Here is a 27,888-nt window from a genome sequence, read left to right as displayed (position 1 = left end):
CAGTATGTGCTAAGCAAGGTGTCTGCCACTGATGGAGCAATGCCCAAGCAGCGGACACCAAGGCCAGGAAGGGGAAGGCTGGACAGAAGGGTCTGAGAAAATCGTGAGAAAATAGAGGAGGGAGAGGAGGAATAAGAACAGAAGGAGGAGGAAGAGGAGGGGGGGAAAGGATGAGGGGCAGGAGGACGAGGGAGAGGAGAAAGCGGAAGTGGGGGAGGAAGAAGAGGGATGAGGAGGAGGGAGTTGGAAGGGGAAGAGGAAGGGGGCAGAAGTCAGAAGAAGAGGGGGAGGAGAAAGAGGAAGAAGAGTAAGAGGAGGTGGAAGACAGACAAGGGGAGGAGGAGGAGGGCGGGGAGGAGCTTCGCCGCGGCCTGCTCCGCCCAGCCAGGTTCCGTGGCCACATGGCTTCGGTCTCCTCTGCGACCTTCTTGGGCCACGGGGCTCGGTCTCTACTGCAGTTCCTGCGGCTGGTGGGGCAGCTCAAGGTGAGCGGGCGCCAGGCCCGGAGGCTGCGGCCGAGCGGGCGGGACTGTGGGGCGGCGGAGCTTCCGGCTCCCCGCTGGGCCCGCGGCCTTTCCCCTTCCTGCGCTGGGTCCGCCGCGCCGAATTCGGGAAAGGCCCCAGTCCAGGGGATGTGGCCGCGCCTCGCGGACTGTGGACAGAGGAAGAAGCCGGAGGGGCAGCCGGGCCAGCTGGGACGGCGCGCAGTCTGAGCCTAGAGCTCGGGGCCGCGGGGGCCGCGAGCTCCGCCCTGCAGCCGTGCCAGTTCCCAGAGAGCAGCCGGCCTCGCCCTTCCTGCACTGAGCTTTTCCGGGGCTCAAGACCCCAGAACCACGTGCGTGTGTGTGTGTGTGTGTGTGTGTGTGTAGGGTGGGGCTGCTTCTGAGCACGGGTGGAAAGAATAGAATCTGTCGGCTCTGCAGATTTTAAGTGGAGCGCTTTACCTCTGCCTCACAGTTACTTCCAGAAACAAGACTTTTCTCAAGGCCACCCCCCAAACAGGATTTAATGTCATACACATGAGTTTCATCATGTGCGTCTTCCCCGTCTCTCTCCCAAGTTCAAAGTAAATTATCTGTTTCATGCCACTCTGACTACTAGTTATAACATTCCTTAGCGATGTAGAATTCTGAGGAAGAAATGCAGTTTCACAAGATGAGGTTATGATGTGAATAAAAGGAAGAGTCCCGGCACGTGGTAGCATCAAGCAATTAGAAGTGCCCTTATCCCTTGTGCCTCAGATTTTGGAAGCCTATCACTCGTTCACGTTCAGAGCCTTCAATACAGTGTTTTCTGCGTGTGTAGGATTATTTGAAGGCAAAAAGCCACAATTCTTGTAGTTAGTAAAAATGCAGTTTTTGTTTTGTTTTTGTTTTTGTTTTTTAAAGAACTTGCATATGTTCCGTCATTATACATCAGTAACAGAGTAATCTGACGAATGGACTTTGTGACTTATCTCTCTCTGTCTTCTCCCCCTTTCATTCTCTGAGCTCTCAAGTTCATTTGATTCCAGATGTCTATCATTTTAGCTAGTTTAGCAAAACATTTTGTAATAGGTTCTGAAACTATGACCCGGTTTCTGTGTGTTATATCCTGGACATCTCTTGAAGAGCATAGCAGATAGTTAGTATTTGGTTTTTAAAACTTTTTTCTTCTTCATATTTATCAGAGAGTCCCACGGACTGGCTGGGTATACAGAAATGTCCAAAGGCCGGAGAGCGTGTCAGATCACATGTACCGGATGGCAGTTATGGCTATGGTGATCAAAGATGACCGTCTTAACAAAGACCGGTAAGCTGAGCTGGACTTTGATGCTCGTGAGGGATTCTGGTCTATGGGTGTGCACCCGTTTTTACCACTGAGACCTGTGTCAAATCCTTGTAGGTTAGTTTATAGGTCAAGAAAAATTATTTGAAGCAAACCATGCATATTTAGGATGTGGGTTGTGTTGCCTCCGTTGTTGTAAACTGCAATCTGGGTTTTATGTTGGCAAGTGATAGAGCCTGCCTAGGGTATCAGAGGAGACTTAAGTGTGATATTGGGGCCTTGAAGGTGAGTGTGTTATGTCTAAAATTCTAGCATTGTATTATACCGTGTGCTCTTTTCTAGTGCCTTTTATGGATAGTAGCATACATTCATGAGGCTCTTTTTGGAGTTGTATGTGCAAGACAAGAGGTATCCTCTCCCCCTTCATTCAATTGACAAGTGTTAAAATGCTTTTTGAGCACAGAACAAAAGTAAGTTTACTAGCGTATAAGAGAGTAAATAAATCCCAAGTGACTTACACAGGCCCAAAATAACTTCTATAAGAAGTGAAATATAAGTTATAGTCGAAAATGTTAAGTATTGTAAGAGTAGGGGAGATCACCTGTTCTTGGTTGATCTTTATGGAGGAGGTGCAATCTGAGTTGAGCTCTAGAGGGTTAACATAGGCAGAGAGGTAGGAGAAGGCACTGCATGCAAAGAGAAGGGCAGATAAACCAAAGCCCTGAATGTAGGAAAGTAAAGGAGTATTTTGCAAATGAGAAATAAATCAATTTGACTGCAGCAAAGGGTTCACTGGGGAAGCCTGAGTAGTCCTCTGTTACTCAGCAGATGGTATGGAGCTGAGGAGGTTTTTGGCAAATAGTACGAAGTGAAAGTGAAGTCCAATAGAGATGCAATTTGGAGTAGTCTGGGATTTGAACTGGACCAGAAAGAGAGTAGACGCAGGGAAATCTCAAAGGACACTGTTGGGCCTTGTATTGCCTCGGTAGTATGGGAGGCTAAAACATACTGGCCCGATTGGGCATTTATCTCATTACTTGACTTCCTGTTTTGATGACGATTATCACAACTACTATTCCTTAACCACTAATAATCATAACCACTTATGGAATGATTCACATGTGTCAGGAACATGAAAGTTGTTAAATGTAATTTTTTTTTTTTGAGACAGAGTCTCACTGTTGCCCAGGCTGGAGTGCAGTGGTGCAATGTCAGCCCACTGCAACCTCCGCCTCCCAGATTCAAACAATTCTCCTGCCTCAGCCTCCTGAGTAGCTGGGATTACAGGTGTATGCTACCACACCTGGCTAATTTTTGTATTTTTAGTACAGATGGGGTTTCACCATATTGCTAGGCTGGTCTCAAACTCCTGACCTCAGGTGATCCTCCTGCCTTGGCCTCTCAAAGTGCTGGTATTACAGATATCAGCCACCACACCCGGCCTATTTATCAGCCTTTTAAAGTGAGATTTCAGAGACAAACCATTTAAGAAAAAAAATTCATGCTAACAATTTCCCCTCCACTCACATGTATTTTATTGAATATGAACTAACAGTTTTGATCAGAACTGTTGTAGGCTGGCAGAATGTAACTACTTTAGAAAATACTACATTAAAATACTCTGTTAAGGTGGAGAAAAAAATATATTTTATGCAATTTTGGAAGAGTATAGAGAAGGAACTTGTAGTGAATATAATTCTGTGTAATTATTCAACATTTCTTGCCTGATCAGATGTGTACGCCTAGCCCTCGTTCATGATATGGCAGAATGCATCGTTGGGGACATAGCACCAGCAGATAACATCCCCAAGGAAGAAAAACATAGGCGAGAAGAGGTCAGTGTTGACTGTTGACTCTGCAAAAAACCACCAGAAAAACCTGTTGCTGAAGCAAAGCTAAGTTTATGAGACCTGTTGCGGTTAGGGAGAATACTGCCTTGATAGTCTTAGTAGTGTCTTAGGAAGGGGAAGGTCAGGGGAGGATAATTTTAGAGATTCAGGGCCTGGGCTGGAGAGTGTTAAGATGGATCTGACAAGTTAGGCAACTAGCTGGGATTGCACAGTTTAGGACATAATAGATTTAGATTAGTAAACATATGAAGGAAGGTCGTAATGAGTTTTGAAGAGTAAACTGTTAGTGTTGACTCTGTTTTAGGGGTTTACAGCCTTATCTTCCAGAAGCAGGGATTTTCTGGAGTAAGCAGCAGATTGGATTTTGCTTGTTGTGTTAATCTGTTCTTTTGTAGCTTTTATAAAGAAATACCTGAGGCCAGGTAATTTTTATTTTATTTTATTTTTGTTAATTTCAACTTTTATTTTAGATACAGGATATATGTGTAGATTTGTTACATGGGAATATTGTGTGATGCTGAGGTTTGGAGTACACATCCTGTCACCCTGATAGTAAGCCAACAGGTAGTTTTTTTAACCCCCCTCTCCCTCCACCCTCTAGTAGTCCACAGTATCTGTTGTTCCCTTGATTATGTGTATGTGTGCTTAATACTTAGCTTCCACTTACAAGTGAGAACATCCAGTATTTGATTTTCTGTTCCTGTGTTAATTTACTTAAGATTATGACCTCCAGCTCCATCCACAGTGCTGCAAAGGACACGATTTCATTCTTTTTCATGGCTACATAGTATTCCATGGTGTATATGTACCACATTTTCTTTAACCAGTCTGCCAGTGATGGGCACCTAGGTTGATTCCATGTCTTTGCTGTTGTTAATAGTGCAACAGTAAAGGTATGAGTACATGTGTCTTTTTGGTAGACTGATTATTTTCTTTTGGGTATATACTCAGTAATGGGATTGATGGATTGAATAGTAGCTGTAAGTTCTTTGAGAAATCTCTACATTGCTTTCCATACTGGCTGGACTAATTTACATTCATACCAACAGTGTACAATCATTCCCTTTTCCCCACAGCCTCACTAGCTGTGGAGAAAAAAAAGTCTTTTTTTGACTTTTTAATAGTAGAGTAATTTATAAAGAAAAGAGGTTTAACTGGCTCACACTTCTGCAGGTTGTACAGGAGGCATAGCACAGGCATCTGCTCCTGTTGAGGGCCTCAGGAAGCTTCTAATCATGATGGGAGGCAAAGGGGGAGCGGGTGCATCACATGGCAAGAGCGAGAGCAAGAGAGAGAGGGTGGGGAGGTGTCACACTCTTTGAAACAACCACATCTCATTTGAACTAATTGATCAAGAACTCACTCATTATGAAGGGGATGGCGTTAAACCATTCATGAGGGATCCATCCCCATGATCCAATACCTCCTTCTAGGCCCCACCTCTAACACTGGAGGTCACATTTCAGCATGAGATTTGGAGGGGACAAACATCCAAACCCTATCACTTGTCTCATCCTTAACACAATAAGAGGGGTTTATGTCTGCTCCCAGCTTTGTTTAACACAGGGACAGAAAATTGTGTTGGTTTCAGTTCTCCCTAATATGTAGCTGTAGATAGTATAACTTTCATTAGAATAGTAGAAATAGCTGGAATTTAAATGAGGTTGTAGGAAATTCTCCATGCTAACTAAGTTCTTTGGAGAGAAGTTCTATAAATCACAAATCGAATCATTATTATAATTATTATTTAGTAAATTTTAAGTTACTCCTTTAACTTAGGGGTTGAAGGTAAAGAAAAATCAAATATTTGTATTAGAAAGAAATGAATAACATCAATAATGTATTAAATTACCATCAATTTGGACTCTAAACCCAGAGCCCAGGGCAAACGAGGAAGATGTGTTTGAAGCAGAAGTTGGAAAATGAAGGAAGCCTTTTTTGAATGCTGAATGGTTGGTTTTCAATTCAAGAGTTATTGCTAGCTACTTTTTTTGGAGGCCTAAGAGATTGGTCCTAAACTGCTGAGTAGTAGGAGTCTTTAGTGAGATGGTTTAACAGGGCAAGTAGGCTTAAATGTCTATTCTCAGAGCTGGGGAGACTGGAGCTTGTGGGGAAAGGAAAGAGAGATCAGACTGTTACTGTGTCTATGTAGAAAAGGAAGACATAAGAAACTCCATTTTGATCTGTATTTTGAATACACCTATAGACTAACAGGGGCTCAGTAGCCAGCAGGATTTTTGCCCTCCAAAGGTAAGAAGGGCCACAAGGAATGAGGGTCTCAGTTTAAGAGTTCCAACCTACCCAAAAGTATAGGCACAAGGGGAATCGTATAAGGAATGTGTTCATCCTGCCAAAGTTTAGGTCCAAGATACAGGCTGACCAAGACAGGAAAAAGGGAGGAGTCTAAGGAAATGTTTCTCTATATGAATCTGCACTGCTATGAATAAAGAACTGTTCTGTTGACTGGCCAAATTAATATAAAAAGAAACCAATTAGTTCGAGATTCTGAGTTGCAGAAAGGAATTGGTACCTGAAGCAGAGGATGGTGAGTAATGAAGTATAACACAGGGAAAGGAAGGGAAAAAATTCCTCAATTATACAGCTCATTGCAGGATAGTTTTATTCAAGGGTAAGTCTGGACATTGTGGATGAGAAATCATATTCTAAAGTACCAGTGAGTCATTGAAGTCCTTAAAGTGAAGAGAAGGCAAGGAGAAATGGGGCCCAGAAAAAAAAGACAGACTTCCCTCTGGAAGCACACAGTGAATTTGAGATTCACTCCACAGAGGAGCAAGTCAAAACCTTCTGGAGAAGAACCAGTCAGTGTGAACCATCTCCAACAACTGGAAATGAGGAAGATCTACGACTGTTCCTAGCAGAGCTGAGTCCTGGCTGGTGACACCCCATGGACAGGCACAGAGGGGACCTGAGCAATCAGAGAGGGTACTGCTGCCTTCCAGGATGCTATTTCCTGGCTTTGATGAAAAACCTTTCCAGCCTCATTAAACCTCCTGACTGCTGCCCACTCCTGCTGATTCACAGGGGAATCAATGTCATAAGCAGAAGGCAATGGGGAAACATCTTAAAGAATCACAAGGTCTTGGACAAGAAACCAAAGGTTTGGAGAGCACTGATGTTCTATTGCCTCTTCCTGCTGCTAGTCAGGATTTGGGAAGAGAGAAGAAAATGAGGGAGGTGAACAATTCTTTATGCAGATGGTGTTTATGAACAAGATTTGGATGTCTGAACCATGCATTAAGATAATTAAATGAGGATTTCTTGGCTCCTGGTGGAATCTGCCTAATGAGAACCAGGAAACCTCATTTGCCCTTGCTGGCTAGATCATTGAGCCTCTGAACTGAAGTAGGAGGGAGAAAAAATACAGTGGCCCCTCAGTATGTATGGAGTATTGGTTCCAGGACCCCCATAGATAACCAAATCTGCAGATGCTCAAGATAAAATGGTGTCATATTTGTATATTACCTGCACATATCATCCCATATACTTTGTCATCTCTGTTTTACTTATGATACCTAATACAATGCAAATGCTATGTAAATAGTTGGTAACACTGTATTGTTTTTTATTTGTATCATTTTTTTTCATTTTTTTTTTTAAATCTATGGTTGGTTGAATCCATTAATGCAAAACCCGCAGATATGGAGGACCAACTGTACTTGATAAACCTGGAGGGCTGATTGTTTTGGAGAAAAGTGGGTATGAAGATGAAAGGGAGAATGAGGGCATAGAAGAAGCAAATTTAGAAAGGGGGCCAAAAGCAATACTTGTAGTCTGGCCTCATTCCTAAACATATTAACATACACTTGATATTATAATGCAAGTTGATAAATGATGTCTGATAAGGATCACCGTGATCTAGTGAGGTGGAACTTGAAGCTGGAATACAGCAGTGGCAGGTCATATTCCTTTGCAAAGGGAAAACCTTATTGAAACAGAAGGCAGAGTCGTGGTATGCATGTGTCTGGGAGGGTTAAAGTTGCTAAAGAACTGGGAGATTACAGCGAGAATGGAACTTTATTATAGAGTGAGCATGACAAGAAGGAGAAAATGAAAAACATAGCAAACATGTATAGAGTGCTTATTATGTGCCAGATTTATAAAGTGCTTAGTATTGGCACATAATAAGCACTTTATGTGTATTAACTGCTTAATCCTTATGATCCTCTTAGGTAGGTACCATTATTTGACCCCATTGTGTAGATGAGAAACCTGAAGGACAAAGAGGTCAAATGACTTGCTCAGGGTTCCACAATTAGTATTAATAAATGGCGAGCCGGGTTTGAAACCCAGTCTGGATCTGGTCTTCAGTTGACTGCTACACTTTTCAGCCTCATCAGTGTCTGAATGATGAATAATACCTTCCAGATACTTGTCACAAAACTGACACAAAATATTTGCCGAAAGCTTCATTCAGCTCAGCGCTTTAGGCAGATTTTTGACATATTTTGCTAACAGAGGAAGAGGCTAGGGAAGCTGTCACTCTAAATCTATGTCTGAACAACAAGGTGAAACTCAGTATAGAAGTGGAAGTGGCAGGGCTCATCGCTTGCCAGGAAGGGAAAAGACTGGCATACTTAGCTGTGTGCCCTGGACCTGAGCCATGTTGATTTCAGAGGGTTCAATTAAAAAGGTGGGCTTGATTCTGGTATATGCTGCCAAACAAAGAATATTAACTCTCTACAAGGTTGCAAAAATGCAGTTCTGATTGTGTGATAACAAATACCAATCAGCCTAGATTCAGAAAATTATAGTTCAGTTTCAGGAAGAGAGCAACAACATAGTTGCTGTTTTGTTTTTTAAAGAATATGGTGATTTTAAACAACAAGAAGCCTATTAATAACTTAGTAATTGGACATCATCACCAAAAAGCCAAATCAGTCTTACACTGCTCTTAAAGGAATATAGTATCTACCATGAGGAAGGTGATGATTCCATTTTCTTCCACCTTGGTCAGATCATACATAAATCACTGTATGCAGTTCTGGGTGTGTCGTTTTAAAGAGAATAAAATAGCCTCTTGTCAGAGCAGGACTTTCATATTTGCATTCTAAAGTTGAGATTTTCATATACCTGTATGTACATATGATTTAGTTCTTTCTTTTCAACTGGAAGTAGTTGGCAAACTTGTGTTTCTGGAATTATGTAGAGAAAAGCAATCTATAAAGACACAGTTGATTTGTGAAAATATAAAGTATTTTCTCAAGTATTCTTGGCTGAAATTTATGAAAAAGAAACAAGGAAGAATGCATGTACAACATAACACTAAATTTCTTCATACTAAGGGTAGTGTGATGCTACCACTCTATAACTCAATAAGCCATTCAAGATGGTGTTGTTATTTATAAGAGGGGATTGTTGACATTGGCAAATGTGGTTTGCTCTGGAAGTGGTTGTATTCTGTAACATTTTTTTCTCCCAGTAATAAATAAATATACACACAAATGTCCAATTTTGTTTTCATTGCTTTCCTGCAACTCACTATTTTATTTTATGTAAGACCTTTATATTGCCAAAAATGGTTTTTATAGCCATATTCCATTCAAAGAGCCTAGCCTCTGTGGTTAGAAGGACTGAGCCGGATTAAAAGGTATGGAATGAAGGTGGTGAAGGAATTTGAAGCCATTTGAGAATACTCGAGTAATTCAGAAATAAAGGAAGGATACTAGAGTAACTCATAAATAAAGGAGGAGAGTGGAGGATAAGGGTAGCTCCTGAAATCTTTGGGACTACAAAGTACAGAAAGCCTAGAAGTACAGGACAACCTCTACTCTCTTATTTCGTCTATGCTTTTCATTAGGTTTTGGCTAACTCTCACGCTTCTCCTTGTGGTGGGGAATATGGCTTCTCTCCTAGCCTCTGCGTGACAAATGCAAATGGCCCCTGAGTGGCCTGGTTTGAATTATAAGGTTATCTCTTGGACCAGTCACTGTGGCCACAGATAGTCCAGCCCAGTGGGGTCACTGTCCACCTGTTTGACATTGTGTTTGTGGGTGAGAGAGGAAAGCAGGAGGGATGGGTTAGGTGTGGTAGAAGAACTACAGGGAAAATTTTCAGCTTGATGTAAGAAAGTAATTTCTGCCAGTACTGCCGAAAGCCATGGGGCAGCCTCTTGAGGTACTAGGCTTCCTCCCACTGCATACATTTTTGGAAAGAGAATAGAAGCGTTCCATGATGCTATTGAAGGGTTCAGATACTACATGGATGGTTTAGCTAATTGCTGTTTAATATCCCTTTTCAGCCTGTGAGTCTGTGAGCCTACAAAATTCTATCATGTAACTTCATTTATGTTAATGGCAATAATTGCTCATTTGTGTTGTACTTTACATCTTGCAATAAAAACATATTAACAATAGAAAATGAATATACAAAAAATCTCTTTGAGCTTCGTAATTCAGTACTCCTTTCCCATTCTCCCCACTCAGGTTTGTTTTGAACTCTCATATGCTTATGATTGAAATGTATGTGGGTATGTTGTGATTTATCCACAGATGTAAAATGGAACACCTCTGATATTTTTGTAATTGTCTCATGACCTCTTCATTGTCCTTTTCTGTGTCTGTTGTGTTGTAGACCACAAAATAGGTGCTAAGCAAAGCCCATATGAAGATTACACTTATTTTTTTAAGGTATACAACTGCCTGCCTTCCTTACAAGCTATAAATATTGTCCAATATAGGCCAGTTTACTCTGCTGCCCCTGTGGGAGTTGTTTGTAAGAATCCGAACCCATTTGTCTTTTGCAGAGTAGTTGTTAACTTTGATAAATGTCAATATAATTAAAGTAATGGTTTGATATTTCAGGAAGCTATGAAGCAGATAACCCAACTACTACCAGAGGACCTCAGAAAGGAGCTCTATGAACTTTGGGAAGTAAGTATATATAATGCATTACTGTTTTTAATTTCTAACTGAATTTATATGGCTCCCTGATGCTGTAGTTGACTTAGATGATCTTAACAAGGGGTCTCTAACTTATTACTGTCTGGTTTGTGTCTGTTTGTCACTTCCCAGCTGCTGCAGAAATTTCTCCTGATGGATAGAAATTTTGTATCTCTCTAAGTTCCCCATTTCCCTCGCCACCCCAACTCCTGGCACTTGACTCACAGCCTTGGATTTCTTGCTGCTTTGCCCACACCCACCCATTTTTGGTCCTTGAAGAGAACATGGACTTGGGGATAGTTCAGAGCTGGGATTGAATCCCACCTCTCCACTTTGAAGTTCTGTGACCTCGGCACGTTTCCCTCGCTGAGTCTGTTGCTCATCTGTAAGACCCTGGAGGGTGGTTAGGGTTGGATGAGGTCAAGGTAAAGTGCCACAGAGATGCGTGGCATGGAACAGGGCTCTACCAGTGCTCACTCCCTTCCCAGTGCTGCTGACAGTGAAGGGAGGTTGGGCTGGAAGGAAAGGGCAGGTTCAGCTCTTTTTTCCCATTGCTTCCCTCTTCTGCTGTTGTCTTTCATTTGTGAAGGGGAAAAAAAAATTCCCATTTCCAATTACAGTTTCTCTCTTCCAGCCAGTCCACACTGGCCCTTCCTTGCTTGAGCCCTAAGCCTCCTCTTATTTGTGAATAGCCTTCCCTCCCACTCTTACTTTTCACATTTTCTTCAAAGTCCATATTCATCCTCCTGTCTTAGAGCTTGATCTTCCACCTTCCCTTTCTACACTCAGGCCCCTTCCACTTTGCCTCTGCCAAAACTGGCAGAATTTCCTGTCTTACTGCCTCATGTGTTGGGGTCAGGTCGTCCCTTGTCTTAGGAGTGAGAGAGGAAGTGCCCAGGGTTGAAACCCTGTACAACTCCCTCTCCTAGAAATGCCGTGTAACGCTCAGATTCTGTATGGCACTGCCATTTTCTGTGGTTCGGGTTGATGATGGGATGAAATAGCCATTGTAAGGCATTCAGGTGTGATGCAGAGACCAGAGCCTTGCAGCCAGAGACCTGAGTTTGAATTCCAACTCCTATTTACACACGCATGTGTGAGTTACTTGACTCTATTTAACCTCATTTTCTCCACTAGAAAATGAGAGTCATACAGGTTCCCACACCCTTATCCCCAGTCATGAAATTTGAAAAGCTCAGAGAACCAGTTTTTAGGAAATTTGACCTGACCTGAACTCATTAGACAGCAAATCTTACCTGAACCAACGTGAGGCTATTTAGAGTCCTCATCCATCTCTCTTGGCATGAAAATTAGTATTCTTTGATGCAGAAATCTTCATCCAGCAACTGAGTGCTGTCCCAGACCTCATTAGAGGCGTGACTTAGTATATACCGCATGTACCATACTATTTTTCAAAAAAAGAAAATGCTGAAATCTGAAAGCTCTAGCCCCAGGGTTTAAGATGAGAGATTGTAGGCCTTCAATACCTATCTCATTGAATAATCATGAAAATTAAACCTGGCAAAGTATGTGTGGTATCTAACTTGGAACCTGGCTCAGATGGTACCTGTTACTACTAGTTATAGCAGGGTTTCTTTAGAAAAGTGTGCCTCATCTCAAAGTATATACTTTCAAATGAACTTTCAGAACATTCCTTATATGTTGGGAAATAATGGAGTGGAGTTAGGTTGCATCTCATACATAAAAGAAAAAACAATAGCACCTCATGTATTGTCGCCTAAGGGGGAAACACTCTTGTATTAATAATTTGAAAAACTTCTACAATAATTTGTACCTTTGTGCCTAATTATTGTAAACATGGTAGCAGTTATCTATCAAAATATTTTCTTAGCTATCAACAACTGGTGAAAAACTACTGCAAAATTTACTGTAGTGTCTTCCAAAGATAAATGCTACAAAAGCTATTTAGAACGGCTTTGAATTTGAATAAATATAAAACACAGAGAATTAAAACACTTGATAACCCCTAAACAGGTAACAATTTTACTATCTTATAAATGTCATTGGTTGAATTAATGAAGCCTGATAAAGATTTCTCTCCAAAAGCAAAAGGAGGATTCTTCCTTGCCTTTTTGTAGCTTTTGGTTATCGCAGTCCTTGTCTTGCAGACACATCACTGCAGTCTCTTCCCTGTAGTTACATGGTATTGGCCCTATGTCAGAACCCATGTCCAAATTTCCCTCTATTGAATAAGGGTCCACTCTCATCCAGTAAGACCACATCTTAACTTGATCACTTCTATCGAGACCCTGTTTCCAAATAAGGTCACATTCACAGGTCACTTTTATAGGCTGTAGGTGTACATACATTTTTCAACATAGTATTCGACACAGTACAAGTTTCTGTAATAATTTATGCATTTGATACTTCATGTCTGTTGTTAGTACATAAGCTTCAGACTTCCAAGGTTCAAATAGTGACTCCCCTGTTTACTAGCTGTGAGATCTTGAGCGATTTACTTAATCTCTATGCCTTAATTTCCTCGTCTGTAAAATGAGGATATAATTGGCAATATATGAGGCAATAATTATAGGGTTATAGGAATTAAAGTAATTAATATACATAAAGCAATGAGGATACTGCCTGGCACATAGTAAGCTCTATTTTTCTCTGTCTCCAGTCCATGTATCAAGGTTTTTGGTTTAAGAAAGTAGGGTCATTCTGTGCCCATTGAGCTTAGAATAGCATGTAACTAACATAGAAAATGACAGTTGATTGGTTTTAGAAATGCTAATTACAACTATTTATCACTTTAAAATGTTTCTCAGCCCAGAGGATCACATCTATTTGCAGCCATTAAACATCCTTGATGATAATTTATCTTTTATCATAGAAGGTGAAATCACATTTCACCAAGCCAAGAAAAAACATTTTTTTTTTCTGAAAGTATCACAGAAAGATGTCTACTGAACCACCTGCATTTTGCCTTAAAGAAATGTCCTTTTCAGCCCCAAGGCATGAGGGGAGCCTCTCCTGCATGTGAAATGCCTAGCACTCCCCACCGTCCTTGGATTGTTTCTAACCCCAAGTTTTCTCTCCACATTGTCAGAAGTTCAGTCAATTGTAGATACAGTTAAGGTAACAAGTACCCTTTTAAAAATGTCTCCCCCCAATTCATTCTTCAAAGTACAAGTGGGGTTGATGTAGAGCAGCATGAGGACCCCAGGACCCTGGAGGGAGAGTTGCTAGGAGGTTGGAGAGGGGAAGATGCAAAAGATAAACTTTCAAGAGATCAGCACTTCACTCAGGGCCAACATTTTCCCCAGGAAGGAGAAGGAAATGTTAATCTCACTGTTTTCCTTTCCTCTGCCTATTTAGTCCTCCATTTTCAGGACCTAGAATTTGAATCTCCAGCCTGCTTGGACTCCTTGCCCCTCTGTTTCTTCGAAACCCCAATCTGAGTCATTTGGTCACATGTCCTCTCCTGTCCTACCAGAAGGCTGCGAAACACTGATTCAGAGTCTCTGTGCCTGGGGACTGGGGTCACAGCTGCCCTGGCCACCAGGCTCTGCAGAGCCTCAGGGCTGCTAGCACCCCATCAGTGGGCCTCAGGTCACCTCCCTGCTCCTCTCTCTGCCTCCCCTGTCTCTGCCCCACATCAGCTGTTCAGCCCTCTCTTCAAGCATCTACCTTGCCACTTCTCCCCTGATTTTATAGCAAGTATTCTTGCCCCTTCCTTCCTTAAGAACATAGACGCTGTCAGATAGGAAGTTTTCCAGCTTTTTAGAAGACTTGCGAATATGTTCACACAACCCTGTTTCGGAATAATTTTCCCTGAATGCCACATTTCCCTACTTCTCTTCACAACTAAACTTCCCGCTTCTGCTTCCTCACGGCCACCATGCTGTGACTGACAGGCCCACCAGGCGCTGCTCTGGCTAAGGTCACAGCCGGCCTTCATGTGGCTGAATCCGGCAACCCCGCTCTGCCTGTGTGCTGCCTGACACTGTGGCAGCCTGAGGTGTTGCCACTCCCCTGCTGAAAACCTCATTCCTCAGGTCGTGAGATTGTCCTCTCCTGGTTTTCTCTGTGCCTTTCTGGCTGTTTCTTTTTTCAAATGTTCCCCTCCTTCAACCTACATCTTCAGAACCTGTGTCTTCCTCTTGGGGCCATGTCCTTAGCCTTCTTTTCTCTCCACACCCCTCCTGTGCCTCAGCAATCATGTGCTGATTGCTCCATAGATTCTACTGAAAAACCTTCCTCCTAAACCCCAGACACGTAAATCCAGCAGCCTCCCGAACAGCTCCACCTAATCATCCACAGGAACCTCGACTCAACAGCTTCAGGCCTGTACGTGTTCTCTTCTGCCATTTATATTATTTTTAAAGCCTTTTATCGAGAAATAAAAAACTCAAAACCATGCAAAAGCCCAAGAGTAGCATAATGAATTATTAGAAAGATAACTTTCTTCTAACTCTACAACTCAGGTAAAGATTTAGAACTTTTTCATTCACCACAGAAGCCCTTCCCTGTGCCATGATCCAAACACCCTCCCCACCCAAATTAACCACTACCCTGATTTTCACAGATATCCTAGAATGTCTTTAAGGTTTAATCACTTAACTCTTCATTTCTAGATATTTTAGTTTAATCATGCTCACTTTTTTTTAAAGCTTAATGTCTTTTAAATTTCCTTTAATCTACAGTCTCCCCCTGCATTTCTTTCTTTTTCTTATAATTTACCTGTTGAATCCAGACCATTTGGCCTATAGAGTTTCCCATAGTTTCCCAGTTGCACACTTGTGGTGCAGGTCGTGTTCCTCTGTTCTCTTATTTTATACAGATTGGCAGCTGGATCCACAGACTGGATCAGACTCAGGTTGGAACCTTTTGGCAAAACTAGGGGGCATATTGGATTCTTTTGGTCATGCACTACATAATGACTAGTTTTTCTTCATGCTTACATTCCTTAATACTTCGGGGCTTCAGAATGGTAATATTCTAATATTTTATTTTTGTTTTTATTTATTAGCTGAAATACTTTTGTGCTTCACTCTCATCTACTCTGATTACAGTTCATATAGGAAATAATGCTTCTTCGATAGCAGAAATGGCAGGGCGTTCCAGCTTCATCTTGAGCATATTCCACCCTGACCTCCTGTTTTGCTTTTTGTTTGTTTAATTTAAAATAGCAAATGGTATTTCAAGACCACATAATGAGCATTATGGATGGTCATTGTACATATAATACCTTGTGAGTTCATACTGATGTTTTCAATTCAACTTCAGTACTACAGAGGTTTTACTTAACCACTTCTCTATTATGGTACATATCCTTTTTTCCACAACAGGAATTCTGGCTATATAGTACAGAGAGGATGCTAGCATTAGAATGTTTTATACATACTCATTTGCTTTATCCTTCTTTACACATGAACCAGTCTCAGAATGACAGTTGTATATACCACCATCATTAATTCTGATTACTGAAAACAATTTTTAAAATGGTTTTGCCTATACTATCCCTGAGTCACCCTATTTTTTTAAATAGTTGTACTATATCTACATTGTTAAAACATTTCACTATTACACACTATAACCTCTTCCTTTTTAACTGCATTTAGTTTTACTTCTACAGGTAACCATATAGTTATGTTCAGCACCAGTCCTTATGTCAATTTCTCAACAGTTTTGGTTTTCTGAGACTCGTTGCCTAGTAGATTCCTCATGAAAGGCTCACAGAACAGTATTCCTTCTTCTTGCATGTTATTAATAGTTTCTCTGTGTTCTTTATACTTGAAAGTCAGTTTCACTGCATGTAAAATCTTTGCTCCCAGTTTCTTTTCTTGAATATCTTAAATCAGATTATTTATATCAAAGTAGAAGTAACAGATTGAAGATTTAAGGTCCCGGGATCCTTATACTGCTCTACATCAAGCCTCACCTGTACTTTGAGGAACAGATGGGGAGAGACATTTTTAAAAGGGTACTTGTTAAGGCAACTGTATCTCCAGTTGACTGAACTTCTGACAATATGGAGAAGCTGTCGAAGTCTGATCATAATTTTATTTTCCTTAAATGCCAGATACTCTTTTTACATAGGTGTCCAAAGGATTTTTTTTCTTTTAAGTCTGGTAATTTTATTAGAATGTATCTTCATGTTGCTCATTCTGGGTTAATATCCTTAGGTATTTAGCATGCATTTTCAATATATACTTTGAAATTTTTTATAAAAAATTTAATTTTAAGGGTTTCTTGAGGTATAGTTTTCCTTTTGCTTTGCTTTTCTTTTTTCTGGGACTCTTCCGTATCTGTATGTTGGTTCTTCTTTGCCTGTCTTCACTATTTGTCACCTTATTTCAAACCCTTTATATCATCTTCATTTCTGTTCAACTTTTAAACTTATCTTCCTTTTCCATTTCTATTTCTCTTAAGGCATTATTTATCATATTTAATTACCCTTGTGTTTCTTATTGCTTAGTTTCTAAAACAACCTTTTATCTTACATTTCACTGTTTTTATGTTGTTCTTCTATGTCTTATATCATTTTCTTTTTTTTTTTTTTTTAATACTTCAAGTTCTGGGATACATGTGGAGAATGTGCAGGTTTGTTACCTAGGTATACATGTGGCATGGTGGTTTCCTGCACCCACCAACCCGTCATCTACATTAGGTATTTCTCCTAATGCTATCACTCCCCTTGCCCCCCACCCGCTGGCAGGCCCCAGTGTGTGATGTTCCCCTACCTGTGCTGATATGTTCTTATTGTTCCATTCCCACTTACGAGTGAGAACATATGGTGGTTGGTTTTCTGTTCCTGTGTTAATTTGCTGAGAATGATGGTTTCCAGCTTCATCCACGTCCCTGCGAAGGATATGAACTCATTCTTTTTTATGCCTTCATAGTATTCCATGGTGTATATGTACCACATTGTCTTTTTCCAGTCTAACATTGATGGGCATTAGGGTTGGTTCCAAGTCTTTGCTATTGTGACTAGTGCCCCATTAAATGTATGTGTGCATGTGTCTTTATAGCAGCATGATTTATAATCAATCCTTTGGGTATATTCCCAGTAATGGGATGGCTGGGTCAAATGGTATTTCTACTTCTAGATCCTTGAGAATTCGCCACATTGTCTTCCACAATGGTTGAACTAATTTACACTGCCACCAACAGTGTAGAAACATTTCTATTTCTCCACATCCTCTCCAGCATCTGTTGTTTCCTGACTTTTAATGATTGCCATTCTAACTGGCATGATATGGTATCTCATTGTGGTTTTGATTTGCATCTCTCTAATGACCAGGGATGATGAGCTTTTTTTCATATGTTAGTTGGCCACATAAATGTCTTCTTTTGAAAAGTGTCTGTTCATATCCTTTGCCCACTTTTTGATGGGGTTGTTTGTTTTTCTTGTAAATTTGTTCAAGTTCCTGGTGGATTCTGGATATTAGCCCTTTGTCAGATGGATAGATTGCAGAAATTTTCTCCCATTCTGTAGGCTGCCTGTTTACTCTGATGATGGTTTCTTTTGCTGTGCAGAAGCTCTTTAGTTTAATTAGATCCCATTTGTCAATTTTGGCTTTTGTTGCAATTGCTTTTGGTGCTTTAGTCATGAAGGCTTTGCCCATGCTTATGTCCTGAATGGTGTTGCCTAGGTTTTCTTCTAGGGTTTTTATGGTTTTAGGCCTTATGTTGAAATCTTTAATCCATCTTGAGTTAATTTTTGTATAAGGTGAAAGGAAGGGGTCCAGTTTCAGTTTTCTGCATATGACTAGCCATTTTCCCATTTATTAAATATGGAATCCTTTCTGCATTGCTTGTTTTTGTCAGGTTTGTCAAAGATCAGATGGTTGTAGGTGTGTGTCTTGTTATTTCTGAGACCTCTGTTCTGTTCCATTGGTCTAAATGTCTGTTTTGGTACCAGTACCATGCTGTTTTGGTTACTGTAGCCTTATAGTATAGTTTGAAGTCAGGTAGCATGATGCCTCCAGCTTTGTTCTTTTTGCTTGAGATTGTCTTGGCTATATGAGCTCTTTTTTGGTTCCATATGAAAGTAGTTTTTTTCTAATTCTGTGAAGAAAGTCAATGATCGCTTAATGGGAGTAGCATTGAATATATAAATTACTTTGGCCAGTATAGCCATTTTCACGATATTGATTCTTCCTATCCATGAGCATGGAATGTTTTTCCATTTGTTTGTGTCCTCTCTTATTTCCTTGAGCAGTGGTTTGTAGTTCTTCTTGAAGTGGTCCTTCACATCCCTTGTAAGTTGTATTCCTAGGTATTTTATTCTCTTTCTAGCAATTGTGAATGAGAATTTGCTCATGTTTTGGCTCTCTGTTTGTCTATAATTAATTGGTGTATAGGAATGCTTGTGATTTTTGCACATTGATTTTGTATCCTGAGACTTTGCTAAAGTTGCTTATCACCTTAAAAGTTTTGGGGCTGAGATGATGGGGTTTTCTAAATAGACAATCATGTCATCTCCAAACAGAGGTAATTTGACTTCCTCTCTTCCTATTTGAATACCCTTTATTTCTTTCTCTTGCCTGATTGCCCTGGCCAGAACTTCTAATACTATGTTGAATAGGAGTGGTGAGAGAGGGCATCCTTATCTTGTGCCAGTTTTCAAAGGGAATTCTTCCAGCTTTCGCCCATTCAGTATAATATTGGCTGTGGGTTTGTCATAAATAGCTCTTGTTATTTTGAGATATGTTCCATCGATACCTAGTTTATTGGGAGTTTTTAGCATAAAGGGGTGTTGAATTTTATCAAAGACCTTTTCTGTATCTGCTGAGATAATCATGTGATTTTTGTCATTGGTTCTGTTTATGTGATGGATTATGTTTATTGATTTGCATACGTTGAACCAGCCTTGCATCCCAAAGATGAAGCCTATATTTAGGATAGTTAGCTGTTCTTGTTGCATTCATCCCTTTACCATTATGTAATGCCCTTCTTTGTCTTTTTTTATATTTGTTGGCTTAAATTCTGTTTTATCAGAGACTAGGATTGCAACCCCTGCTTTTTTTTCTTTCCATTTGCTTGGTAAATCTTCCTCCATCCCTTTATTTTGAGCCTATGTGTGTCTTTGCACGTGAGATGGGTCTCCTGAATATAGCACACCAATGGGTCTTGACTCTTTATCCGATGTGCCAGTCTGTGCCTTTTAATTGGGGCATTTAGCACATTTACATTTAAGGTTGTTATTGTTATGTGTGAATTTGATCATGTCATTATGATGCTAGCTGGTTATTTTGCCCACTAGTTGATGCAGTTTCTTCATAGTGTCGATGGTCTTTGCATTTTGGTTTGTTTTTGCAGTGGCTGGTACTGGTTTTCCCTTTGCATATTTAGTGCTTCCTTCAGGAACTCTTGCAAGGCAGGCCTGGTGGTGACAGAATCCCTCAGCATTTGCTTCTATGTAAAGGATTTTATTTCTCCTTCACTTATGAAGCTTAGTTTGACTGGATATGCAACTATGGGTTGAAAATTCTTTTCTTTTTCCTTTTTTTTTTTTTTTTTTTTTTTTTTTGAGATGGAATCTTGCTCTTATCAGCCCGGGCTGGAGTGCAATGGCACAATCTCGTCTCACTGCAATCTCTGCCTCCCGGGTTCCAACAATTCTCCTGCCTCAGCCTCCCGAGTAACTGAGATTACAGGTGCTCACCACCCCGCCTGGCTAATTTTTGTATTTTTAATAGAGATGGGGTTTCACCATGTTGGCCAGGCTCATCTTGAACTGCTGACCTCAGATGATCTGCCCACCCGGGCCTCCCAAAATGCTGGGATTACAGGCATAAGCCACTGTGCCTGGCCCTTTTTTTTAAAGAATGTTGAGTATTGGCCCCGACTCTCTTCTGACTTGTAGGATTTCTGCAGAGGATCTGCTGTTAGTCTGATGGGCTTCCCTTTGTGGCTAACCCGACCTTTCTCTCTGGCTGCCCTTAACATTTTTTCCTCCATTTCAACTTTGGTGAATCTGACAATTATGTGTCTTGGGGTTGCTTTTCTTGAGGAGTATTGTTGTGGTGTTCTCTGTATTTCCTGAATTTGAATGTTGGCCTGTCTGGCTTGGTTGGGGAAGTTCTCCTGGATAATATCTTGAAGTGTGTTTTCCAACTTGGTTCCATTCTCCTCGTCACTTTCAGGTACACCAATCAAACATTTGGTCTTTTCACATAGTCCCATATTTCTTGGAGGATTTGTTCATTCTTTTTCATTCTTTTTTCTCTAATCTTGTCTTCACGCTTTATTTCATTAAATTGATCTTCAAACTCTGATATGGTTGCTTCCCCTTGATTGATTTGGCTGTTGATACTTGTGTATGCTTCACGAAGTTCTCATGCTGTGTTTTTCAACTCCATCAGATCATTTATGCTCTTTTCTAAGCTGTTTATTCTAGTTAGCAATTCCTGTAACTTTTTGTCAAGGTTCTTAGCTTCCTTGCATTGGATTAGAACATGCTTCTTTAGCTCGGAGGAGTTTGTTGTTACCCACCTTCTGAATCCTACTTCTGTCAATTTGTCAAACTCATTCTCCCTCCAATTTTGTTCCCTTGCTGGTGAGGAATTGTGATCCTTTGTAGGAGAAGAGGCATTCTGATTTTTTTGAATTTTCTGCCTTTTTGTGCTGTTTTTTCCTCGTCTTTATGGATTTATCTACCTTTGGTTTTTGCTGTTGGTTGGAGTTTGGATGGAGTTTTTTGTGGTTGTCCTTTCTGTTGATGTTGATGCTACTCCTTTCTGTTTGTTAGTTTTCCTTCTAACAGGCCCCTCTTCTGCAGGTCTGCTGGAGTTTGCTGAGAGTCCACTCCAGACCCTGTTTGCCTGGGTATCACCAGCAGAGGCTGCAGAACAGCAAAGATTGCTGCCTGTTCCTTCCTCTGGAAGCTTCGTCCCAGAGGGGCACCCCCTAGATGCCAGCTGGAGCTCTCCTGTATATGGTGTCTGTCGACCCCTGCTGGGAGGTATCTCCCAGTCAGGAAGCACGGAGGTCAGGGACCCACTTGAGGAGAGAGTCTTTCCGTTAGCAGAGCTTGAGACTGTGCTAGGAGATCCACTACTGCCTTCAGAGCCAGCAGGCAGGAACATTGAAGTCTGTTGAAGCTGCACCCACAGCCGCCCCTTCCCCCACGTGCTCTGTCCCAAGGAGATGGGAGTTTTATCTATAAGCCCCTGACTAGGGCTGTGGCCTTTCTTTCAGAGGCCCTGCCCAGAGAGGAGGAATTTGGGAGGTACTCTTGCTACAGTGGGTTTGCAGCGCTATGGTGGACTCCACCCAGTTAGAACTTCCAGCAGCTTTGTTTACACTCAAGCCTCAGAAATGGTGGATGCCCCTACCCGCACCAAGCTCAAGCGTCCCACATTGACTTCACGCCGCTGTGCTGGCAGCGAGAATTTCAAGCCAGTGGATCTTAGCTTGCTGGGCTCTGTGGAGGTGGGATGCACTGTGCAAGACCACTTGGCTCCCTGACTTCAGCCCCCTTTATAGGGGAGTGAGCAGTTGTGTCTCGCTGGCATTCCAGGTACCACTGGGGTATGGAAAAAAAAACTCCTGCAGCTCGCTCACTGTCTGCCCAAACAGCTGCCCAGATTTGTGCTTGAAACCCAGGGCCCTTGTAGTGTAGGTACCTGCGGGAATCTCCTGGTCTGTGGGTTGCAAAGACTGTGGGAAAAGCATAGTATCTGGGCCAGAATGCACCATTCCTCACAGCACAGCCCCTCACAGCTTCCCTTGGCTAGGGGAGGGAGTTCCCTGAGTCCTTGCATTTCCTGGGAGAGGTGAAGCCTCATCCTGCTTCGCCTCGCCCTCCATGGGCTGTACCCACTGTCTAACCAGTCCCAATGAGATGAGCTGGGTACCCTAGTTGGAAATGCAGAACATCACCCACCTTCTGCTTTGGTCTTGCTGGGAGCTGCAGACCAGAGCTATTCCTATTCGGCCATCTTGCCCGGGGAATCTCGTCTTGTATCATTTTCTTAATGTCTTTTATCTGTTTCTGAAATACAGATTCGAGTTCTCTTTTAAAAATGTAGTATCTTTTTTTTTTTTTGAGACGGAGTCTCGCTCTGTCGCCCAGGCTGGAGTGCAGTGGCCGGATCTCAGCTCACTGCAAGCTCTGCCTCCCGGGTTTACGCCATTCTCCTGCCTCAGCCTCCCGAGTAGCTGGGACTACAGGCGCCCACCACCTCGCCCGGCTAGTTTTTTGTATTTTTTTTTAGTAGAGAAAGGGTTTCACCGTGTTAGCCAGGATGGTCTCAATCTCCTGACCTCGTGATCCGCCGGTCTCGGCCTCCCAAAGTGCTGGGATTACAGGCTTGAGCCACCGCGCCCGGCCAAATGTAGTATCTTTTTGATATGTCTTTTTGACACAAATTGGCTGTGAGATGTTATTTTGCTGCTTATTCTTTTTATCTTATGGGATAGCTATATAGGATATGACCTTTCTGCCTTTCTGTTGCTTATTTTGATTGGCAGTTAGTTTTACTGAACTTTGAAGGGAAATTTGGTTCAGGTTGCTCTTTTTCTTTGTTTTTTCATTTTTATTTATTTTTAAATTGACAAAAATTGTTTATATTTATGGTTCACAACATGATATTTTGAAATATATAAATATGGAATGGCTAATCAAGCTAATTAACATATGCATTACCTCACATACTATATTTTGTGGTGAGAACAAGTTGCATTTTTAACTTCAGAGCTGCTTCTGCTTTTGTTGTTGTTGTTGTGTTTTTTTTAATGTAGCATTAAAAAAAATGTGGTGGCTTGCTTTTAGAGATGTTCTCCTGGCTTTGTTCCCCTTCCCCTTTTTTATCTGGGTCTTTTTTTCATCAGTGTTATTTGTATCCCACTCAATTTTGATTTTCTTCCCAGCAGTTTCTCCTCATGTGGGCCCTCTCCTGGGAAGGAGCCCCAGCAGGTCAGATTGGAAAATTCACTAGGGCTGGGCTGTCTTTGATGTAAGCTCCTTGCGCTCATCCACTATTGGAGTGGGCAAGATCCCTCCCAGTGTCAACTACTGTTCTTAAAATGTGAGGTTTCTAGAGAAAACCTTTTGGCCCTTTTGAGATTCTCCTATTCTCAGGTCCATCAGACATTAATCCTCTTACTCCCATGCTGATGTCATGCAGGGCTTATGGCTGGAGGTGGTTGTCTCTACTTGCATATATTTGGACTTGATTGGAATGTCATGTCCCCCAGTTTTTGATTGGGTTTTGCTATTTCTTTGCTGTGTCAGTTTTTGTCTGTTTCTTCTCTTTTGCTGACCCTTTTATCATGAACCTAGTTACTCAAACCAGAAACTAGGCAGTCATTTTCAGTTTTCCTTCTCGTTTACTTTTATATTTTAGTTCACTTCTTTATCCTTAATATTTCTTAAATCCTACCACTTCTTTCCATTTTCACTGTTACTATCTTACACCAGATTCCTATAACATCTCTGCTAGTGCTACAGTCTTAGAATCTGATCTCTCTGTTTCCAATCTAGATATTATCCACCTGTAGTTAGTGACCTTTCTGAAATGCAAATCTGAACCCAACTCTTCCTGACATTAAGAGCTACTTGCAATAATTTCTCCAAATGCCAATCTTTTTTCTCACCCCTAGAGTTCTGTCTGTAGTATTATATTGTGTGCTTTGCCTTTTTATTGGAGAATGCCTATATCATTATTTTTTGAGAGAAAATTTCAATAATTTATATTTCTTTTAAAAGAAATCTGTAAGTTCACAAGAACTTGTTATAAGATGTATTGTATTTCCTAATGGTCTTTAAATATTTTTCTCACTTTCAGCTTTCAACAGAAAAAAATAAATTCTAGACTGCTATGCCTGGAGTATTCCATTTCCTTTTGTGAAATCATGAACTTGAATTTATTAAACATAAACATATAACTGTGAATGTGAATAAACAAATAAAATGAAATTATTTTTAAGTGCCTTTGAGATAAAGCAAAGTGTGTTTGGTTCCATATTTAAATGATTCCCCTGTACAGTTCTCAGCTTTATCAAATCCAAGTAGCTGCCTTTATAAGAATAAGCATGTAATAAAAACTAAGAAACCTTTAAGTGATTCATATCACATCACCCTGCCAAGAAACCATGACAGGTTTATTATCTGAACACATCTGGGGTAGAATTACAAACAAGAACTTGGCAGGGAAACCATTTGGGAGCACTTTGGTCTTAATAGAAGAATGAATCTATATAGTATTAATTGGGACTTGCAGTTGGGTGGCAAGCATCATTCTATAAGAAGCAGACCTCCTGGAGCTTCTTGTTCGAAGTCTGCACTGCAGAGGGAGGGACCAGTGGGAAGAGAAAGGTAAAAAAACTGCTCCCACCCACCACATTCACCACCCTCCCGCTGCAACACATGCACACACCAGTGCATGTAAACCTCAGATCTTGGCTGTGTCCTCAATAGTCTTAACCCAGAGAAACTTAATTAAATCTACCCTATGTGGAAAGTAAGCAGAGAGATTCCCAGGTGAAGTGGTAACCAAAGGTAAATGATAAAGCTAGAAATTCACTTACAAATGACAAGGAAACCTGACATGAAATGGAGAGGGAAATACAAGTTTGAGAGGCATAAGATGAAACATCAGCTTGAAGTTAAAAATATCTAAACTACTTAGGTAGATTAAAGAATAATGATCTGAAAATGAAGACAGGTATTAAACAGGAAGAAAAGATCTTGGAAGTACGTAAGATGAATATATGAGACTTCCGCGGATTCTGGTAGAATACTTAGAATGGAGAGCACATCTTTCTTGTATAGAGTCCTGGTGTTAGGCTGTGAAATTACAGGAGAAGCGTCTCTGAAGGATTTCTAAACAGTAGAGAAATGGGGCCGATACAGAATGTACTTGTAGCTGTCACTCTGATTTCTGGTGCCAGAGTCAGAATTTTCCCGGGATACCCTATTATGCAGTGCTAATCATGCTGCTTTAATTGTCCCTTTACTTAGGAGTACGAGACCCAATCTAGTGCAGAAGCCAAATTTGTGAAGCAGCTAGACCAATGTGAGATGATTCTTCAAGCATCTGAATATGAAGACCTTGAACACAAACCTGGAAGTCTGCAAGACTTCTATGATTCCACAGCAGGTACTCAACACCATTTTCAACAAGAGTCCGTTTTAGTTTGGCTTACTCGGTGTAGTGACCAATGTTAACATTAGGGAAACCCACTGTTAGTACCCTTATCTGACCCTTTCACGTGGAGCATCTAAAAAGAAAGGGAAGGAAACATTCGGGTAAGAGGTTGAGGATAGGAAATAAATGGAATAGAGTTTAATGTGGAATGAACAGTAAGCAACAACAGACACAGGCAAGAACAGACTGTGAGAGAAGAGATGTTGGGGTGAACAGTCCCCCATGCTAGCTGTCATGGACCTACGATAGCTTAGAGCTTGGTTGCTACCAAAGCAGAAATCTGGGGAGGTCTGAGGAGCAGGGATGACAGTACAGATCAGCCAATTGAAGTGTAGAGGTGTTTACAAGAGAGACACCAGCATCCTTGTTTACATCCTGAGCCGGCCTAGCCCCTCTGATCTTCCTCCTTGTCTTTTCACATATAGGTGCTTCATTCTCCTTACTTAATTGCAGGTTTGGGATGGGCAGAGATTGTCGTCAGCTTTCTGAGCTCTCACACCTGAGTTTTCCCATAGTTCCTGGTAGAGGCACTCAGGAGCCTGGTGAAGTTTCCCCTAGCTCTGCCTAATTGATGATTCCTTGCCTGAGTCTCATCCTTATTCTCAGTTGCACCTGGGGTGACAGAGCGTAAATGCCAAGTGGTCCCCTTCGGCCCCTTCCCAGGACCTGCAATCTCCTTCTGCTTTGGAGTGAAGCATGGGTCAGATCACAGACTAGAGCCCCCAGTGAACCCTGGGATCAAGCTGGGGAAATGAATGTACTCTCTTGTCAATATGGGAATGTATTTTTTGCTGTTCTTTTGCTTTGCAGGAAAATTCAATCACCCTGAGATAGTCCAGCTTGTTTCTGAACTTGAGGCAGAAAGAAACGCTAACATAGCTGCAGCTGCCAGTGAGCCACACTCCTGAGACACTCTCTAAATTGCTGCACTCCTGTAAAAAACATTATTTTTCCATTTCATTGTATTGTGTTTTGCCATTGTTGGTCTGTTGATTTCCCTAGATGTGAGTCTGTTTGTTTTCAGTTGTCTGGACTTCAGCAAGAAATGTGATATAACTTGGGCACTAAAGCCACAGAACAGGAAGCGGTTATGAAAGTGCCATGGATGAAGACTTGAGGGGGCAGTGCCTGTTTATGAACTAAATAAATAAATATTAAACACCTAAAACTTTGGAGTATTTATTGGAGATTTAAAATCATCTTATTCTGACTTAATTACCAATATCCCTGAAGGCCAGATTCATTGAACAACAGAAAATTTCATTATGATTGCTTTTAAGAACAGATTCTTCAGCTGACTTAGTGATAAGAATCCAGAAAAGAAAATGTACTAGTAATGTATTCTCTCCCCGGATGAAATTGCTGCCTTATTCAGATTCTCTCTCTTGAGCCAGATTTTGAATTTCACTGCAGACTGCTTCAGACTCCTAATCATAGGCTTGTAAACCTACTAATAAATAGGCTCTTCCCCTCTTCCCAGTACTTTTTGTCATTTAGAGATATAAACTTGGACATATAAAAATGCAACTTGTATTCCTCTGTATATTTCTCCCTGACTTATAAATCTTGAGACTTTGATTGTAAGAGCATGTATCATCAGATGAGAAATATAATAGGAACTGGGGTCATTGAGCCTTAGGTAGGGAATATATCAACCCAATTTCTTCCTCTCTTCTCCCTTTTATAGGACAAATAATCTACCTCATCTGCTCTTACATTGAATAGTGCAAAAAGGAATACGATTTCCACAAACCTGCCACATATTTTGTGTGGAGCAATGATGCTTGTCCCTTTAATTCAAATGTCACTTTCCATTTGAAGGCCTTTGAGGCTGGCATGCTGAAAATTCTAGGCAGCGTTTCTTTGGAAACTCTTTGCAGTATCCATGGATACCCAATCTGCAGGAAGCAAGGTGCATGATCTTTTCAGAAGCAACACACATATGTATGTGTAAATGATCTGTATCAAAAAGAAGAAAGAGGGTAAAGTCTGCTACTGGATATATGGTTAGTAGGAAAACAACCCCATCTATTAGGAATGTGGAGATTTTGCCTTGGCATGAAAACATACACACAAAATAACCCCAGATGAAGTTCAAGTATTTCTAACCAGAAGGTGTTCTGTGGCCTCACAGTTTTATTTTCAATGTTTTGTCTACCATGATTTTCATAAATAGCTAACAACACAGTTCACAGAGAGACTTTGGAAACTTCTACTGGGTTAAACTTTATAACTAGTCACTTAACCATT

The 27,888-nt window shown here is 41.1% G+C and overlaps 1 protein-coding gene across 1 annotated transcript; it reads left to right on the top strand.

Moving 5' to 3' along the window:
• Positions 1-329: 329 nt before the first annotated feature.
• On the top strand, positions 330-26,806 carry LOC105465549 (HD domain containing 2). Its single transcript, XM_011714008.2, has 6 exons — positions 330-485; positions 1,670-1,791; positions 3,500-3,602; positions 10,439-10,507; positions 25,452-25,590; positions 26,449-26,806. Exons 1-6 carry the CDS (start codon positions 402-404, stop codon positions 26,544-26,546), a joined length of 615 nt encoding a protein of 204 aa, XP_011712310.2. The 5' UTR covers positions 330-401; the 3' UTR covers positions 26,547-26,806.
• Positions 26,807-27,888: the final 1,082 nt, after the last annotated feature.

The sequence above is a fragment of the Macaca nemestrina genome, chromosome 5, assembly GCF_043159975.1.
Source record: "Macaca nemestrina isolate mMacNem1 chromosome 5, mMacNem.hap1, whole genome shotgun sequence".
In the NCBI taxonomy this organism is placed as follows: domain Eukaryota; kingdom Metazoa; phylum Chordata; class Mammalia; order Primates; family Cercopithecidae; genus Macaca; species Macaca nemestrina.
This window is presented reverse-complemented; position numbering and strand designations above follow the sequence as displayed.

Coding starts and splice junctions, on each gene's coding strand:
- LOC105465549 (XM_011714008.2), top strand. CDS start 402: ATGGCTTCGGTCTCCTCTGCGACCTTCTTGGGCCACGGGGCTCGGTCT. Junction 3,603..10,438: donor AAAAACATAGGCGAGAAGAG/GTCAGTGTTGAC, acceptor TTGATATTTCAG/GAAGCTATGAAGCAGATAAC. Junction 25,591..26,448: donor CTTCTATGATTCCACAGCAG/GTACTCAACACC, acceptor TTTGCTTTGCAG/GAAAATTCAATCACCCTGAG.